At 43.3% G+C, this 16,233-nt stretch overlaps 1 protein-coding gene across 1 annotated transcript; it reads left to right on the top strand.

The window, feature by feature from the left end:
• The first annotated feature begins 4,169 nt into the window (after window positions 1–4,169).
• cdyl (chromodomain protein, Y-like) lies at window positions 4,170–10,278 on the top strand. The gene is made up of 7 exons (XM_047369498.1): window positions 4,170–4,389; window positions 5,318–6,044; window positions 8,635–8,885; window positions 8,967–9,139; window positions 9,207–9,417; window positions 9,521–9,664; window positions 9,734–10,278. Exons 1-7 carry the CDS (start codon window positions 4,366–4,368, stop codon window positions 9,890–9,892), a joined length of 1,689 nt encoding a protein of 562 aa, XP_047225454.1. The 5' UTR covers window positions 4,170–4,365; the 3' UTR covers window positions 9,893–10,278.
• The last annotated feature ends 5,955 nt before the right edge of the window (window positions 10,279–16,233 follow it).

Genomic DNA, 16,233 nt, shown 5'->3' with positions numbered 1-16,233 from the left:
GGTTAATTGTACCTAAAATGGGGCTGGTAATCAGAGGGAACACTTCCTTAAATAATTTGGTTGGGATTGGGTCTAACATACAAGTTGAAGGTTCTGATGAAGCTAATATTTCTGATAACTCAGGAAGCTTCACAGGATCAAAACAGTCCAAACACAGATCAGGTTCTGCAGTTATTTCCAATGTTGTCTCACTTGCTGAGGATGAAGTAATCATCTTCAGGAGTATGTCAAAGATTTTATTTTTAATAGAATCAATTTTATTTAAGAAGAATCCCATAAAGTCATGACTGCTAAGAGCTAAGGGAATGGATGGCTCAACAGAGCTATGACTCTGTGTAAGTTTAGCAACTGTACTAAAGAGAAACCTAGGATTATTCTTGTTCTCTTCTATTAATGATGGGGTCAAGACATCCCTGCTGAGGATCAGAAGGTTTTAAGCACCCTGAGACCACAGAAGCAGGAAATGCAATAGTCCTCAGGCAAAAGGTGAGGCAGAGGCAGCAGGGCCTAAAGCATAGTTAATGTAAAAGAATCCTTCTGTCCCCTCTGGAGAAAGAGGTGTATATTGATATTTAATTGATATTTAATTGATATTTAATTGATATTTAATTGATATTTAATTCATTTTTATCTTCTCTCTGAAAGTCTTAATTAAAGTTCACAGGATGATTCAATTTCAGCGAGTTCCATTGCATTGTCGGTTCCAGGCATTCTTAATTACAGTACTAGCGGCCGCACTAATAACCAAAACGGAGGGGACCGGTGGGAGCACCAAAACTAAACAGCCCCCTTCTATAGTTATGCACAGCCTGTCTGACCCTTATGGCGCCAAATTGACCATTCATGCTAATACTAAAGGAATCACGGTAGCACAACTTGACTTATGTAACATTATTAATTGTGGAACCAACCAGGTGGGTTGGCGTGGTTATGACATCTATATGTGTGTGTTGAGAGGCCACCCCAGTGAATTGTCTCAGAATCCGTGTGGAAGTTGGGATCAGGTAGTTACACTCATCGTTATGACCGCAGGAACAACTTAGGACAGCTGCAAAAGAATATATCCTTGATTAGAGCCACACCAACACCTGGTGGACCTGTGAACCCCCTCATGTTCACCACTCGATATCTGACATATGTCCAACTCACCCCATGATCTCTTAAGACAAGTAATGGGTATTATTTTGTCATAGGTGTCGACAAATCAGGAAAAGACCCTAAAGGCATTATTAAGGTACAACTAGTGAAACCTTCTGCCTCCCCTCAGCAAACAGTATTTAAGGACACAACATCACCTACTCCCGGTCCTTGGCCGTCCCTTGTCCATTATGTAGATGTACATACGGTGAAGGACCTTATAACATTGGAAACAGGATTTACTGAAGCTAACCTATGGCTAGAATGGATGGCTGAGACTGCTCAAGAAAATCATTTGTCTAATTGTGTAGCTGCAAGACCCTCCCTTTACACTGAACCTGCTCCTCTGTACCCCTCTGATACTTGGGGCTATAACTGTATGCTAAATCTAACCAAGGCAGCTACACCCACTAACTGTACCACACTAGCTACTATTTTTCCGCCCATCAACAATTAAACTCTCGCTGGACCATTTACCCCTTATAAAGGCAATGGAAGCCACAGATGTTTCAATTTTACATCTCCAAATGCTTTTGTGCTTCTAGGTGAAATCTCACAGGATTGGTGTAACAGAATTGAACCTGGTTCAAACATTGGAAGGTGGGCTAGAGCTGGTTTATACTATTATTGTGGTGACAGGAGATTTTTGATTAGGATCCCTTAGGAAGCCTGGGGAGTGTGTGCTATGGTCAGATTACAGGCACCACTGATATTAATTGGTGAAGCCATAAAAAGAACTACTAACACTCATCTACCCTCTGTCCTAACAGCTCAGAGGTGCAGACATGTGTTAAGGAAGCGAGCAACTAACTCCTTCGACCTCAAGCAGAACTCTTCCACCTATATTGATGCAATCGGAGTGCCTAGAGGAGTCCCAGATGAGTATAAATGAGCGAATCAAGTAGTAGCCGGCTTTGAAAATATCCCCGTAATCTCAGCATTTATTCCAATAACTCCTAACAAGAATGTAGACCGCATTAATTATATTCATTACAATGTACTACGACTGGCCAACTTAACCCAGGATGCTGTTGAAGGTCTCTCAGAACAACTAGCCCCCACCTCTCTCATGGCCATACTAAACAGAATGGGATTGGATATGTTGCTAGCTGAAAAAGGGGGTGTCTGTGGCATGTTTGGAGATATGTGTTGTATTTTTATCCCTAATAACACCGCTCCTGATGGATCTGTCACCCGAGCCTTAGAAGGACTGAGAACTCTGAGTAAAACTATGCACGAGTATTCAGGGATTGACAATGCATTGGAGCAATGGTTCACTGATATGTTTGGCAAATGGAAAGGTTTAGTCATGTCATTAATGATTTCTATAGCTATTTTTGTTGCCATAATGGTTACCTGTGGTTGTTGTTGTGTACCATGCATCAGGGCTCTGATGGTTCGCTTCATCACTGCCACAATTGAGAAGGGGAGTGCTGAATCTAAACCTCCTACTTATCAGATGTGTGCTTTGAAGGACAAACTTCAGGGGCTGGAGCTGGCTGCACCCTATGTGGAGTGATCTCCTGGTGGAGATCAAAAGGGGGAATTGTGGAAATATAAATGTCTTATCATTAGTAGCTAAAGCTAAGATATATTTGGGATTTGCTGCTTATGGATTGATTATTATTAGGAGTTTTTAGTTATGCTTTTGAGAGTTAGAAAAATCCTTAAACAGTAGCTTCTAGTGTGGTCACACAATGAGTGTTTATTATTCAGCACAATGCAAATTCATAACATTTGGAATGTATCAATCAACAATTATTGCTCTGCAAAAGGTTAAAGGTTAAAGGTTGCAGGTGTTTTCTGTCTGTATCGTAAGAAGCTGGCAGTGGATTAGGGAGGCATGGTTCTCCTCTCACTGAAGATTCCTGAAGACGTGTGGGAAACATTTCTTTAATTAAATGATGAAATGTATCTCTGTTTCTTTGATACTGTTGCTGGGGAGACATCCACAGACAGAATGATTGTGTCTGTGTACTGCATAGCAGCGTGGGGTATAAAATGTAATGTAATGCAGCCCCCAGTGAGACGACACACAGAGGTTTCCAGGTACCAGTGTAAGTGTGTGTCTCCTCTCTGAATTCAGACTGGTTTTAATAAACTTGTGGAAACTGATCTCTGACTGAGGATTGTCCTTTGGGTGCCAAATAAAAAGAGTCAGGGAGAGGTGAGGAGTAATGTAAGAATTAACGGACGGCCAGTAAAGTTTTCCTACCTCAACAGAGCAGATTATAAAAACACAAAAGATTAATGATGAATTGAGTGAAATTTGGTCTCTTCATCCAAAGTTCATCTCTCTTACTGCAACAAGAAAAAAAAGATAAAAGATTAAGCCTTAAAAATGGTCAAACAGCCTTTAGTTCCTTTTTTGTTTTCCAGAACCTCTATTCTTGCCCCTGTTACAATTAGAGCAACAAAAATGTTAATTATCTTATTCTATGCTTGAAGATGTTTTTCAATGAAACATTGATTTTTTAAATATATCTCGACTCTTGTTCCAGATTTAAGTTATATTTAATGAATTTGAATCTGGGTTCTGATGACGCTTGTTTATCAGATTAACAGAACCTTTTGAAAATAACCTTTCAGCAGGTATTAAGAATACTTAAGACCACAGTTTTATATTAAAATGTTCTTATTGGTCTGGTGTAATATTCTAATCTTACAAGTGTTTTCATTGGCTGGAAGGAGAAACTCATCATAATTAACGCTGTCTGTGTTGAATTACTCTACATGATGTGTTTCACTTACTGATGCGTTACTGGAATACAGAGAGTGAAGGTGGGGGTGTGAAGGTGTCTTTATTTGTACCTAAAGGTAAATGAACTGTTTAATAATGTCCATTTACTGAATGGGTTTGTCCCATAGAGAACCAAATTCTGCATCATTTTGATTCTGTTATCAAGTCATTCCTCCATATTTAAAGTTAGAACTTGGGGTTCCAAAGATGATCCTGCTGGTTCTTTGCCTCTGCTGATACATGTGACCTCCCCACGCTGACCCACTTACCTACTGAGAGGCTTTTATTCTGAAGGGTCAGCCAGTCGCACAGGGGGTTTCCGAGAAGGTGACGCTAACTGCTAACGGCTAACAGACAGAAAACTTGACTTCCCGTCACTTACCGAACAGAAACACCACCCCGGGACCGCGCCGAACCGACAACTGAACCTTGTCCGATGCCGATGCCGCACTGAAGAGGCTTCAGGCAACAGCTCGCGCCCGGTTTCCATGGCCACGGAGGAGTTATACGAGGTATGGCTAACATGCTAACTGTAAACTTAGTGAAGTCTGTAGCAATCAGTTAGCCCAGTTGGGACCGGACTGTTTAAACGGGACCGGGTCGGTTTGCCCAGATGGGATGGACTGTTTTTACAGGAACTGGGTCGGTTTGCCCAGTTGGGACCGGAAAGGTTTAACAGGACCGGGTCAGTTAGCTCAGTTGGGACCGGACGGTTTAAACGGGACCGGGTCGGTTTGCCCAGATGGGATGGACTGTTTTTACAGGAACTGGGTCGGTTTGCCCAGTTGGGACCGGAAAGGTTTAACAGGACCGGGTCAGTTAGCTCAGTTGGGACCGGAAAGGTTTAACAGGACCGGGTCAGTTAGCTCAGTTGGGACCGGACGGTTTAAACGGGACCGGGTCGGTTTGCCCAGATGGGATGGACTGTTTTTACAGGAACTGGGTCGGTTTGCCCAGTTGGGACCGGAAAGGTTTAACAGGACCGGGTCAGTTAGCTCAGTTGGGACCGGACGGTTTAAACGGGACCGGGTCGGTTTGCCCAGATGGGATGGACTGTTTTTACAGGAACTGGGTCGGTTTGCCCAGTTGGGACCGGAAAGGTTTAACAGGACCGGGTCAGTTAGCTCAGTTGGGACCGGACGGTTTTAAAGGGGGTCGATTAGCCTAGATCGGACCAAACAGTTTTAAAGGGGACCGGGTCGGGTAGCCCAGTTGGGACTGGACAGTTTTTAGAATCGTATAAGGGTTTAGAGGGGAAATGGTGGACCTGTCAGAACCCTCTCAGAACCTAGAGGGACATTGGTTGAAATGGTGTGAGAGACCAGATGTGTTTCCAGGCAGCTCAGTGTCTTGTTTTCAAGACTCAACGATGAGAAGCAACGATTGAAGGCATTACCTTCATGATGATGATGATGATGATGTTGTTCTTCTGTCCTTAAGGTGGAGCGGGTCATTGACAAAAGGAAAACCAGGAGGGGCAAGGTGGAGTATCTGGTCAGGTGGAGAGGGTACGGCTCAGAGGGGGACACCTGGGAGCCTGAGAGTCACCTGTCAACCTGCATGTTTTATGTGCATGAGTTCAACAGACAGTACAGCGGGCAGCAGCGAGACATCACCTTATTACGCTCCACTCGCAGCCCCCACTATAGCTCCACCCACAGACCTCACTGCAGGCTGGTGTCCAGCACCACCCGCTGCGACCTCAGCTGTGACCTGGGCAGCGGAGCACCTGGAGAACCTGTACAGATTAAACTTCCTCTCAGCTCGCCTCACTTGCCTTGCCCAGCAACTGTCAGTCCTCAAAAGGCTCCACCCACAGACACCCTCAGCAGCACTTTGATGTCGACACCTGCAGTTGGCTCCGCCCGCCGTAGCGTGGATCTTTCTAAGAGTGGCATCAAAATTCTTGTTCCAAAGAGTCCAATGAATTCCCGGCTGGACTCAGAGGAATCTCCCAGTGAAGCAGCTCAAAGTCTGGAGGCCGGTGCTCAGGAGGCTCACCTGGTTCCACCTGAGGTCGCTCTGCTGGAAAAACCAGCTGGAGTTCAGCTGGGCCCTGGGCAGGAGAGGGCCCGTATGGGGACCCGACCCAGGAGTCAGAACCCTCTGCCGCCGCTTCCAAGGGCACCCATGACTCCTACTGCTGTCCACTCTCTTTGTGGCTCAGGTTAGTCCTTCCTGTCTCCACCCATCAGTCAGTCAGTTAGTCCTTCGATTGGTCTTCAGTCCGTTGGTCAGTCTCTCCATCAATCAGTCCACTAGTTCAATGAAAGCATCATGTCTGAAGCCCTGAGCTCACCAAGTCAAAAAGTTGAGTCCAGACAGCCTGCTAGGCACAACTCTGGAGAACCTGTAGCTCAGTGGAAAGAGTAGTCGTCTTGCAATTGGAAAGTTGTCAGTTCTATTCCAGCTTCCACGTTGATATGCCCCTTGGCAAGGCACTAAACCCTCCACTCTGATCTGCGTATGGGTGTAGGAAAGCGTGTTTGTAAGTGGAACTGGTTGAATCTGGCTCTAGTTTAAAATTGCTATATAAATACAGTCCATTCCATTTAACTGTTGCTGGAAGAACATAGAAGATTCACAAGAGATGAAGTCTTCAAAGCTGAGGGGGCAGTTCCCTCAGAGGCCTTTCATCGACCCGGTTACATTAATTACTAAGAGACACAGTTTTGTTCTCTGTTCTCTCAAACCTCCAGTCGGTCGTGGCAGATGGCCGCTCACACTGAGCCTGGTTCTGGTTCTGCTGGAGGTTTCTTCCTGTTAAAAGGGAGTTTTTCCTCTCCACTGTCGCTACATGCATGCTCAGTATGAGGGATTGCTGCAAAGTCAACACCAGTGACTGTCCACTGTCTCTACATGCTCATCCAGGAGGAGTGAATGCTGCAAGTCACTGACTGGATGCAATCTGCTGGGTTTCCTTAGATAGAAAAATTTTTTATCCAATTTGAATAAATAACTGAATCTGACTGAACTGTTCAATGGTTACGATTAATTGGAATGTATGAACCTGACTGTTGTGAAGAACCTTGAGACGATATGTGTTGTAAATTGGCGCTATATAAATAAACTGAATTGAATTGAAGTTTTGGTGCAACCGGTTCTCTTTTGCCCTGCGATGGATTGGCGACCTGTCCAGGGCGAACCCTGCCTCGTGCCCGTAGACTGCTAGAGATAGGCACCAGCTCCCCAGTGATCCACTCTGGAATAAGCAATATAGAAGATGAATGAATGAACGGTTCTCTTTTTATTGTCGACCATCTCCAATTCAATTTATTTATACAGCGCCGTTTCAGAATTTTTTTTTAAATCAAGGTACTTTTGAACAAAAAAAAATCATTAACAGCAATATATAGCATCCGTTTACATGACGACATTTTCTGGTGAAAACAGAAAAGTTCAGTTTGCGTTTCTACTGTTCGTTTCCACGACAACGGTGAACGTTTTCCGTGAGATCGGCTTGATTTGAGAACGGGTTCCAGAGTGTAATGGTTTTAAAACGTCCCGGTCTCCGTTGTCATGTAGACGGGAAAATGTAATATTTCTTATGGTGAAGCCCCGGCCCATACGCAAGATGACAGAAATCAGTGGAAATTTATGTGCAGACGCAAAACATAACGGCCAACCAGTTTAAAACCGACAGAAGAAGAGACTGACAATAACAATGGCGGATCGAAGAGTACTTACTTTTCTGTTGACTCTAACAACCGTTCTCCATCCAAGTGCTCATTTTCTCCCCCATTTTTAAAGCAGGAAGTTTTTGCGCATGTTGTTGAGTTTTAAAAAACCTACCACCTCCTAGTGGCAGGTTGGGGTAATTACACCATCTTCACGTCTCTACTGTTGCTGTGTGAACAGAGATTGTAATTTAAATGTTGTCCTGTAGACGTGTTAACAGAAACAGGAAACTAAATCCTGCTCACAATGGATCGTTGTCATATAAACAGAACCTTTGTCCATTCAGTCCAATCATAGACAGATTCAAAGTCAATTACATTCCTTCTAGTTAGATCCCAGTTATAAAACAATGGAGTCATTTTCAGTTTATTACTCTAAATAAACATTTTCCATCTAAGGAAACCTTGATTTTACTGAGCATACAAGTGGCAACAGTGGAGAGGAAACCTCCAGCAGAACCAGAACCAGGCTCCGTGTGGCTGGCCGTCTGCCACCACAGACACACAAGAAACGCAAAAACGACTGATTCAGGAGTACTTTCTATGTTAAAGAAAGGTAAAGAGTCCCGTTCTAGTTACTTGGTGGTCCACTCTCTACTTTTAAGGCAAGAAACTCTTAACTCTTTCCAAACTATGCAAGTTTAGTTGTAGTTTTAAATCCAGACCGGTCAGACAAGTTTCTACGCCCTCAGAATGTCCTTTACCAGTGGTGTCCAAAGTTAGTCCCGAAGGGCCGTGACCTGTATGTTTTGGACTAGAACTTGATGACATGCTGAGGATGTACTCTAACTATTTGTCTCCACTGTGTTGGCACCTGAAACATGCTGGGCACTGGCCTGAGGGCTGACGTTTGGCACCTCTACACATACAGTATCATAAGATGAAAGAAAGAAAATAATCTTGAATTCATTCACAGGGTTGATGAAACCTCACATCCAGTCTGCTCGTCTATTTGTCGGACAGTTCTCAGATCAACAGATCAGTATCGATTTTATCAGTTTGATTGGTAAAACAGACGTGTCTTTAGGTGCTTAAAATATCAGTTATTGATCAGCTGTCCTTTGGTTTGTCTCCTTCCAGGGAACTCGGCACTGATGGAGGCTGTTGCAGCAGGTGGGATGTCAGCTGTTAATAGCGTTACCGGGGCGACCGGAGTGATGGGGAAACGTCGCCTAGAGGACCGATCCACGTTTGATAAACGACTGAGGTTCAGCGTTCGTCAGACAGAGAGTGCCTATCGTTATCGTGACATCGTTGTGAAGAAACAAGACAGCTTCACGTACATCCTGCTGTCCACCAAGAGCTCTGAGGACAACACACTCAATCCAGAGGTGAGGCCATACCTACCTTTCTCAAACTTCAGGCCAGTCTTCTACTGCCATATATAGTGTATTGACCTCTCTGTCTGACAGGTAATGAAGGAGATCCAGAGCGCCATGGCGACAGCAGCGTCTGATGACAGTAAGCTGGTGTTACTCAGTGCGGTCGGCAGTGTCTTCTGCTGTGGCCTTGACTTCCTGTATTTCATCAGACGACTGGCAGATGATAGGAAGAAGGAGAGCATCAAGATGGCTGAAACCATCAGGTAACCTTGAGATACGACATGATGTAAGTAATATTACACCATCTAACCTCCATGTCCTCTTCCTCAGGACTTTCGTCAATACCTTTATCCAGTTCAGGAAGCCCATTGTGGCAGCAGTGAATGGCCCAGCGCTCGGCCTTGGTGCTGCTCTCCTGCCTCTCTGCGACGTGGTTTGGGCCAATGAGAAGGCCTGGTTCCAGACGCCGTACATGTTCTGTGGCCAGACGCCTGACGGCTGCTCCTCCTTCACTTTCCCACGCATCATGGGGTTGGCCTCGGTAAGTCCTACCCCTCTCTAACGGCTGCTTTTTGCTCACACCAAATTACCCTGACGCGCCACCCTGACTCGTCTGCATACCCAGAGTGCATTTGTCCTTCCAGGCTAACGAGCTGCTGTTGGGTGGCAGGAAGTTAACGGCTCAGGAGGCATGTTCTAAAGGTTTGGTCTCGCAGGTTCTGTGGCCCGGAACCTTCACACAGGAAGTGATGCTGCGGGTCAAAGAGCTGGTGGGAGTAGATTCTCAGGTTCGTCTCTTTCTCAGCACATTCCAACATATTCTGCTACTGGTTAACTTGGTTGGTTCTGTCCGGCAGGTTCTACAAGAGTCCAAAGCCCTGATGAGGAACACCAGCCGCAGTTCTCTGGAGCAAGCCAATGAGCGCGAGTGTGAAGCTCTCAAGAGAGTGTGGGGATCCTTGCAGGGAACAGATTCCATCCTGCAGTACCTGCAGAAAAGAACAGAACTCTGCTAGAACCAAGAGCTGAAGCTGGACTGGTTCTGTTTCTTCCTTTATTTCAGCACAATGCAGAGAAATATTAGCCTAGCCTTGGCCCAGTAGAAGGATCCTGGTTTCACTCACCATATCTGACGGCACACAACCAAACCTGGTGGGTTCTGGACTGAGTCAAGGTTCCATATGGTCCTGTTCGGGTTTCCCTGTGGTTCCTGTTCTCTCATCTGTCAGACAGAATGAGAGTAAACATGACTGAGGTTGTGGACTAAACTGGGCCAGTTGTTCTGATGCATAAAGCCAGGTCTGACTCCACCTGTAGGCGCCGCTGGTGAATGGAGAATTCATCATGAATTCTGGGTAAATGGGAGTGTTGGAGCCTGTGTCACAATAAACGATGTCACGTGGCTGCGGTCTGTGCGGTGGTTTTTGTTCCTTTTGATGTTTTCTTTGCACAAGATCCTCCCAGTCTTCAGCCACAGGAACAGCTGACAATAACGAGGTGTTAAGAACCTAAAGTGGTTCTGGTCAAGATCAGAGTCCTTTTATACAGTTTGAAGTGAACAACTAAGTAAAGACACACCTGACACAAGTTAGGTGTGTCTGAGCATCCACACTGAGCGAGGACACACGTTGGAAAGATGAGTGAGTGAGTGCAGGAAATGCAGTAATGTCTGGAAACATTGAAGTGTGTCGGGTTAAAGTCACATCTAACAAGCCCTACAAGTAACCTACACAGGCAGGAGAGATTCTACTTCAAATTATGTTTTTCATTGCATTCTGTTTCATGTTGAGTAGAATAAGCTACATCAATAATAAAAACTGATTTAATAGATGTTTAGCTATTCATTTAACATGGTAGAGCTGTACAAAATATTGAATCACAGTCATTGCAATATGAATACCTACTTGGATGCAATATTTGGTAGATTATTAAATTCTGCCTGCCAATAATATATCTGGGTTGTTGGATGGACCTTCACTGCACTGGATGCCAGTATTGGATGTATTATGTGTAGTGGCTGCGATGCTCATGAAGGGCGCTAAAAGGATACAAAAATGAAAAATTGAATATCACAATATTTAGCTATGGCATCACAATGTTCTCTTTTACTAAAATAACGCAGCTATTATTATTGATAAATAAATTTAAACAAAGAAAAATTCCAGTAGGGAACAGAAAGAGCCCGCTTATTTTAGTAAACTGACCTAACCCAACTTGCTGCCCTTTTTTAATGCAACTCAGGATGTTTAAAGTGGGGTTCCTCAGGGTTCCATCCTGGGACCCCTCTTATTCAATAACCACATGCTCCCCCAAGTTTAGATTGTAACAAACAAAGCCGCAAGCAGCTTAACGCTGGTCAGCCTGTGTCGTGACCCGGGAAATCCGCTGCTCAATTTTACACTTCCCTACTAGACGTTGCAAAACTCACAATGACCTCTGCTTCGACGAGAAGCCTTCAAAATTTGGTCGAAATCTAACCTTCCTAACAGGAGCTGTGGTCACTTCCTGTTTGGTGGCGAAGGATGAAGTAGATCATTATCAGACGATGCTGTAACAACCTTTAAAGAATCTGTTCCACTTTTAATTTCCTCATTATCACTGAAAAACACAGTGGAGGGCAATAATTTTGTTTCTGCCCCTTCACAAATTGATTATTTTGTTCATAGTGTTTCTTCATCATTGCATGATGCATTAGACAATGCAGCCCCCTTGAAAAAGAAGGTAATCATTCATAGGAGGCTCCTTGGTTTAATTCAGAGCTGCGTACTTTAAAGCACAATGTTAGAAAATTGGAGAGAAAATGGCGCTCTACACACCTAGAGGATTCCTACTTAATCTGGAAAAATAGCCTACTGTTGTATAAAAAGACACTTCATCAAGCTAGAACAGCTTATTTCTCATCATTAATAGAAGAGAACAAGAATAATCCTAGGTTTCTCTTTAGTACAGTTGCTAAACTTACACAGAGTCATAGCTCTGTTGAGCCATTCATTCCCTTAGCTCTCAGCAGTCATGACTTTATGGGATTCTTCTTAAATAAAATTGATTCTATTAAAAATAAAATCTTTGACATACTCCTGAAGATGATTACTTCATCCTCAGCAAGTGAGACAACATTGGAAATAACTGCAGAACCTGATCTGTGTTTGGACTGTTTTGATCCTGTGAAGCTTCCTGAGTTATCAGAAATATTAGCTTCATCTAAACCTTCAACTTGTATGTTAGACCCAATCCCAACCAAATTATTTAAGGAAGTGTTCCCTCTGATTACCAGCCCCATTTTAGATATGATTAATTTATCTTTAGTAAATGGATCAGAACCACAGGCTTTTAAGTTAGCTGTAATTAAACCTTTACTTAAGAAACTTTCGCTTGATCGAGATGATTTAATAAATTACAGACCTATATCCAATCTTCCATTCTTATCTAAAATTCTTGAGAAAATAGTTGCTAATCAAATGTGTGAACATTTATACAGCAATGACCTGTTTGAAGAGTTTCAGTCAGGTTTCAGAGCTCATCATAGCACTGAAATAGCTCTGCTGAAAGTCACTAATGATATTCTTATGGCCTCAGATAATGGACTTGTGTCTGTTCTGGTTCTGTTAGATCTCAGTGCTGCATTTGATCCAGTCGACCATAATATTCTCTTAAAAAGGCTGGAATATGCTGTAGGGATCAGGGGAACAGCGCTAGGCTGGTTTAAATCTTATCTGTCTGACAGATTCCAGTTTGTTCATGTAAATGATAAATCATCTTTAAACTCCAGGGTTAATTGTGGAGTACCACAGGGTTCAGTACTTGGGCCAATTCTCTTTACTATATATATGCTTCCAATAGGTCAAATTATCAGGCAGCATAGAATAAATTTTCACTGTTACGCTGATGATACTCAGCTTTACTTATCCATAAATCCTGATGAACCCAACCAGTTAGATAGACTACAAGCATGTCTTGAAGACATAAAAACTTGGATGACTTTACATTTTCTGCTTCTAAATTCAGACAAGACAGAAGTTGTTCTCTTTGGACCGGAGTCTTTAAAAAAGAAACTGCTTAGTCAACCACTTAACCTGGATGGCATTAAATTGACCTCCGATAATAAAGTAAAAAACCTTGGTGTTAACTTTGACTAGGACATGTCATTTAAATCCCATATTAAACAGGTTTCTAGGATTTCCTTATTTCATCTCCAGAACATTGCCAAAATTAGACATATCCTGTCCAGGAGTGACGCTGAAAAACTAGTTCCTGCATTTGTTACTTCAAGGCTGGACTATTGTAATTCTTTACTATCAGGATGTCCACAAAATGCAGTTAAAAGCCTTCAGCTGATTCAAAATGCTGCAGCAAGAGTTCTGATGAAAATTAAAAAGAGAGATCATATTTCTCCTATTTTAGCTTCCCTTCATTGGCTCCCTGTTAAATCCAGAATAGAATTTAAAATTCTCCTCCTCACATATAAAGCCCTTAATGATCTAGCTCCATCATACATCAGAGATCTGATTGGTCCATATGTTCCTAACAGAGCACTTTGTTCTCAGACTGCAGGTTTACTGGTGGTTCCTAGAGTCTCTAGAAGTAGAATGGGAGGCAGATCCTTTAGTTATCAGGCTCCTCTCCTGTGGAACCAGCTCCCAGTTTTAGTCCGTGAGGCAGACACCCTGTCTACTTTTAAGGCTAGGCTTAAAACTTTCCTTTTTGATAAAGCTTATAGTTAGAGTGGCTTAGTTTATCAGGGAGGGAGCCTTCCTCCCTCCCTGTTGGTTGGAGTAAGGGGGAGTCAGGTTTAGCCTAAACCGGCTCAGTTATGGTTGAGGTGCAAACACACCCTCCATTTCTGCTACCTGTATGACCCCTTCTCTTTTTATACATGAGCTAATAGTAATTTTGGATTGTGAATAGTTTTATTGTTGTGCACACTTGCCCAGGGACTGCAGATGGAAAGTAGCTTTAGCTAAGTCTGGTTCAAAACATCTGTTCTACTGAATAATATTTCTGTACGTAGTCCCTGAAAAAATAAATAATTACCTAACTAACCAACACAGCAAAGAAGATGGCACTAGCCACAGTGGATTGATAGAACATCTGGACCCTACTACAAATAGTGAAGGACATGAACTTGCAGAAACAATAGTCTACTCTTGCCCTTTTTGTACAGTACCTCGGCGTACAGTCGAGGGTAACACCGAGATACCTGTGTATGATGTTATTTGCTCCACATCAGTTTCAGGACCAACAATAAAGTCTCTTGGAGCCATGGCCCAAAGCCCACAGGAAGTTGGCCGCCATTTTGTCTCTCTCACACATGTCGTATCTGAGCAAACTCCTCCTACTCAGTATACTCTCAAGGCATTGGGGATCAAAAGTTATCAAAAGTTTTTTTCTGCATCAGAGCGTGTGGGGATGGCCAAGCCTCAAAATCGTACATCTCGCCGTGAAAGATGAAGATTTAATAACTTCCACACAGAAGGTCAGAGCTGCACCAAACTGTGTCATTCAGTGGTGTAGCAAGCTCTTCAAAAATGTGGGGGATGTTTGTCTGTGGGGAGCATGAATTGAGATTGTTAATGGCTGTGTGTTTTAGCTTTTTATTTGAACATAATTTCATAAATGTTTCCAAAAGATTTGTTAGTTTCATAAAAAATGCTAATGAGCATTACATTTGGGAGGAAATAAGCAATACACACACTCTCTGCTTCAAATGACCTCTTTTACAAACTGTAACTAAAATAGTATAGTTTAAACCTACATTTATTTAATTGCTGACCTCTGACCCTTCATGCGCTCTTTCTGAAACTGAGGTCTCCTGCAGCTGCCTGCCCTAAACCAGAAAGGCGCAGTAGGGCTCAACATGAATGAAATACTTTATGGCTCAGTTTACACAAAAATGTTTACCCCAACAAAATTACATTTGTTATTTTTTTATTTAAACAGGTTTAGCTTTTTATAGTAATATCACTTAATGTATTTCTTTTTTAAAGACTCCGGTCCAAAGACGACAACTTCTGTCTTGTCTGAATTTAGAAGCATAAAATTCAAAGTAATCCAAGTTTTTATATCTTCAAGACATGCTTGTAGTCTATCTAACTGGTTGGGTTCATCAGGATTTATGGATAATTAAAGCTGAGTATCATCAGCGTAACAGTGAACATTTATCCTATGCTGCCTGATAATTTGACCTATTGGAAGCATATACAGGTGTTGGACAATGAAACTGAAACACCTGGTTCTAGACCACAATAATTTATTAGTATGGTGTAGGGCCTCCTTTTGCGGCCAATACAGCATCAATTCATCTTGGGAATGACATCTACAAGTCCTGCACAGTGGTCAGAGGGATTTTAAACCATTCTTCTTGCAGGATAGTGGCCAGGTCACTACGTGATACTGGTGGAGGAAAACGTTTCCTGACTCGCTCCTCCAAAACACCCCAAAGTGGCTCAATAATATTTAGATCTGGTGACTGTGCAGGCCATGGGAGATGTTCAACTTCACTTTCATGTTCATCAAACCAATCTTTCACCAGTCTTGCTGTGTGTATTGGTGAATTGTCATCCTGATACACGGCACCGCCTTCAGGATACAATGTTTGAACCATTGGATGCACAGGGTCCTCAAGAATGGTTCGGTAGTCCTTGGCAGTGACGCGCCCATCTAGCACAAGTATTGGGCCAAGAGAATGCCATGATATGGCAGCCCAAACCATCACTGATCCACCCCCATGCTTCACTCTGGGCATGCAACAGTCTGGGTGGTACGCTTCTTTGGGGCTTCTCCACACCGTAACTCTCCTGGATGTGGGGAAAACAGTAAAGGTGGACTCATCAGAGAACAATACATGTTTCACATTGTCCACAGCCCAAGATTTGCGCTCCTTGCACCATTGAAAGCGACGTTTGGCATTGGCATGAGTGACCAAAGGTTTGGTTATAGCAGCCAGGCCGTGTATATTGACCCTGTGGAGCTCCTGACGGACAGTTCTGGTGGAAACAGGAGAGTTGAGGTGTACATTTAATTCTGCCGTGATTTGGGACGCCGTGGTTTTATGTTTTTTGGATACAAACCGGGTTAGCACCCGAACATCCCTTTCAGACAGCTTCCACTTGCGTCCACAGTTAATCCTGCTGGATGTGGTTCGTCCTTCTTGGTGGTATGCTGACATTACCATGGATACCGTGGCTCTTGATACATCACAAAGACTTGCTGTCTTGATCACAGATGCGCCAGCAAAACGTGCACTAAGAATTTGTCCTCTTTTGAACTCTGGTATGTCACCCATAATGTTGTGTGCATTTCAATATTTTGAGCAAAACTGTGCTCTTATCCTGCTAATTGAACCTTCACACTCTGCTCT

This window comes from Girardinichthys multiradiatus, chromosome 6, assembly GCF_021462225.1.
Source record: "Girardinichthys multiradiatus isolate DD_20200921_A chromosome 6, DD_fGirMul_XY1, whole genome shotgun sequence".
Taxonomy (NCBI): domain Eukaryota; kingdom Metazoa; phylum Chordata; class Actinopteri; order Cyprinodontiformes; family Goodeidae; genus Girardinichthys; species Girardinichthys multiradiatus.
Note: the sequence above shows the minus strand (reverse complement) of the source record. Positions and strands in the feature narration are given on the sequence as shown.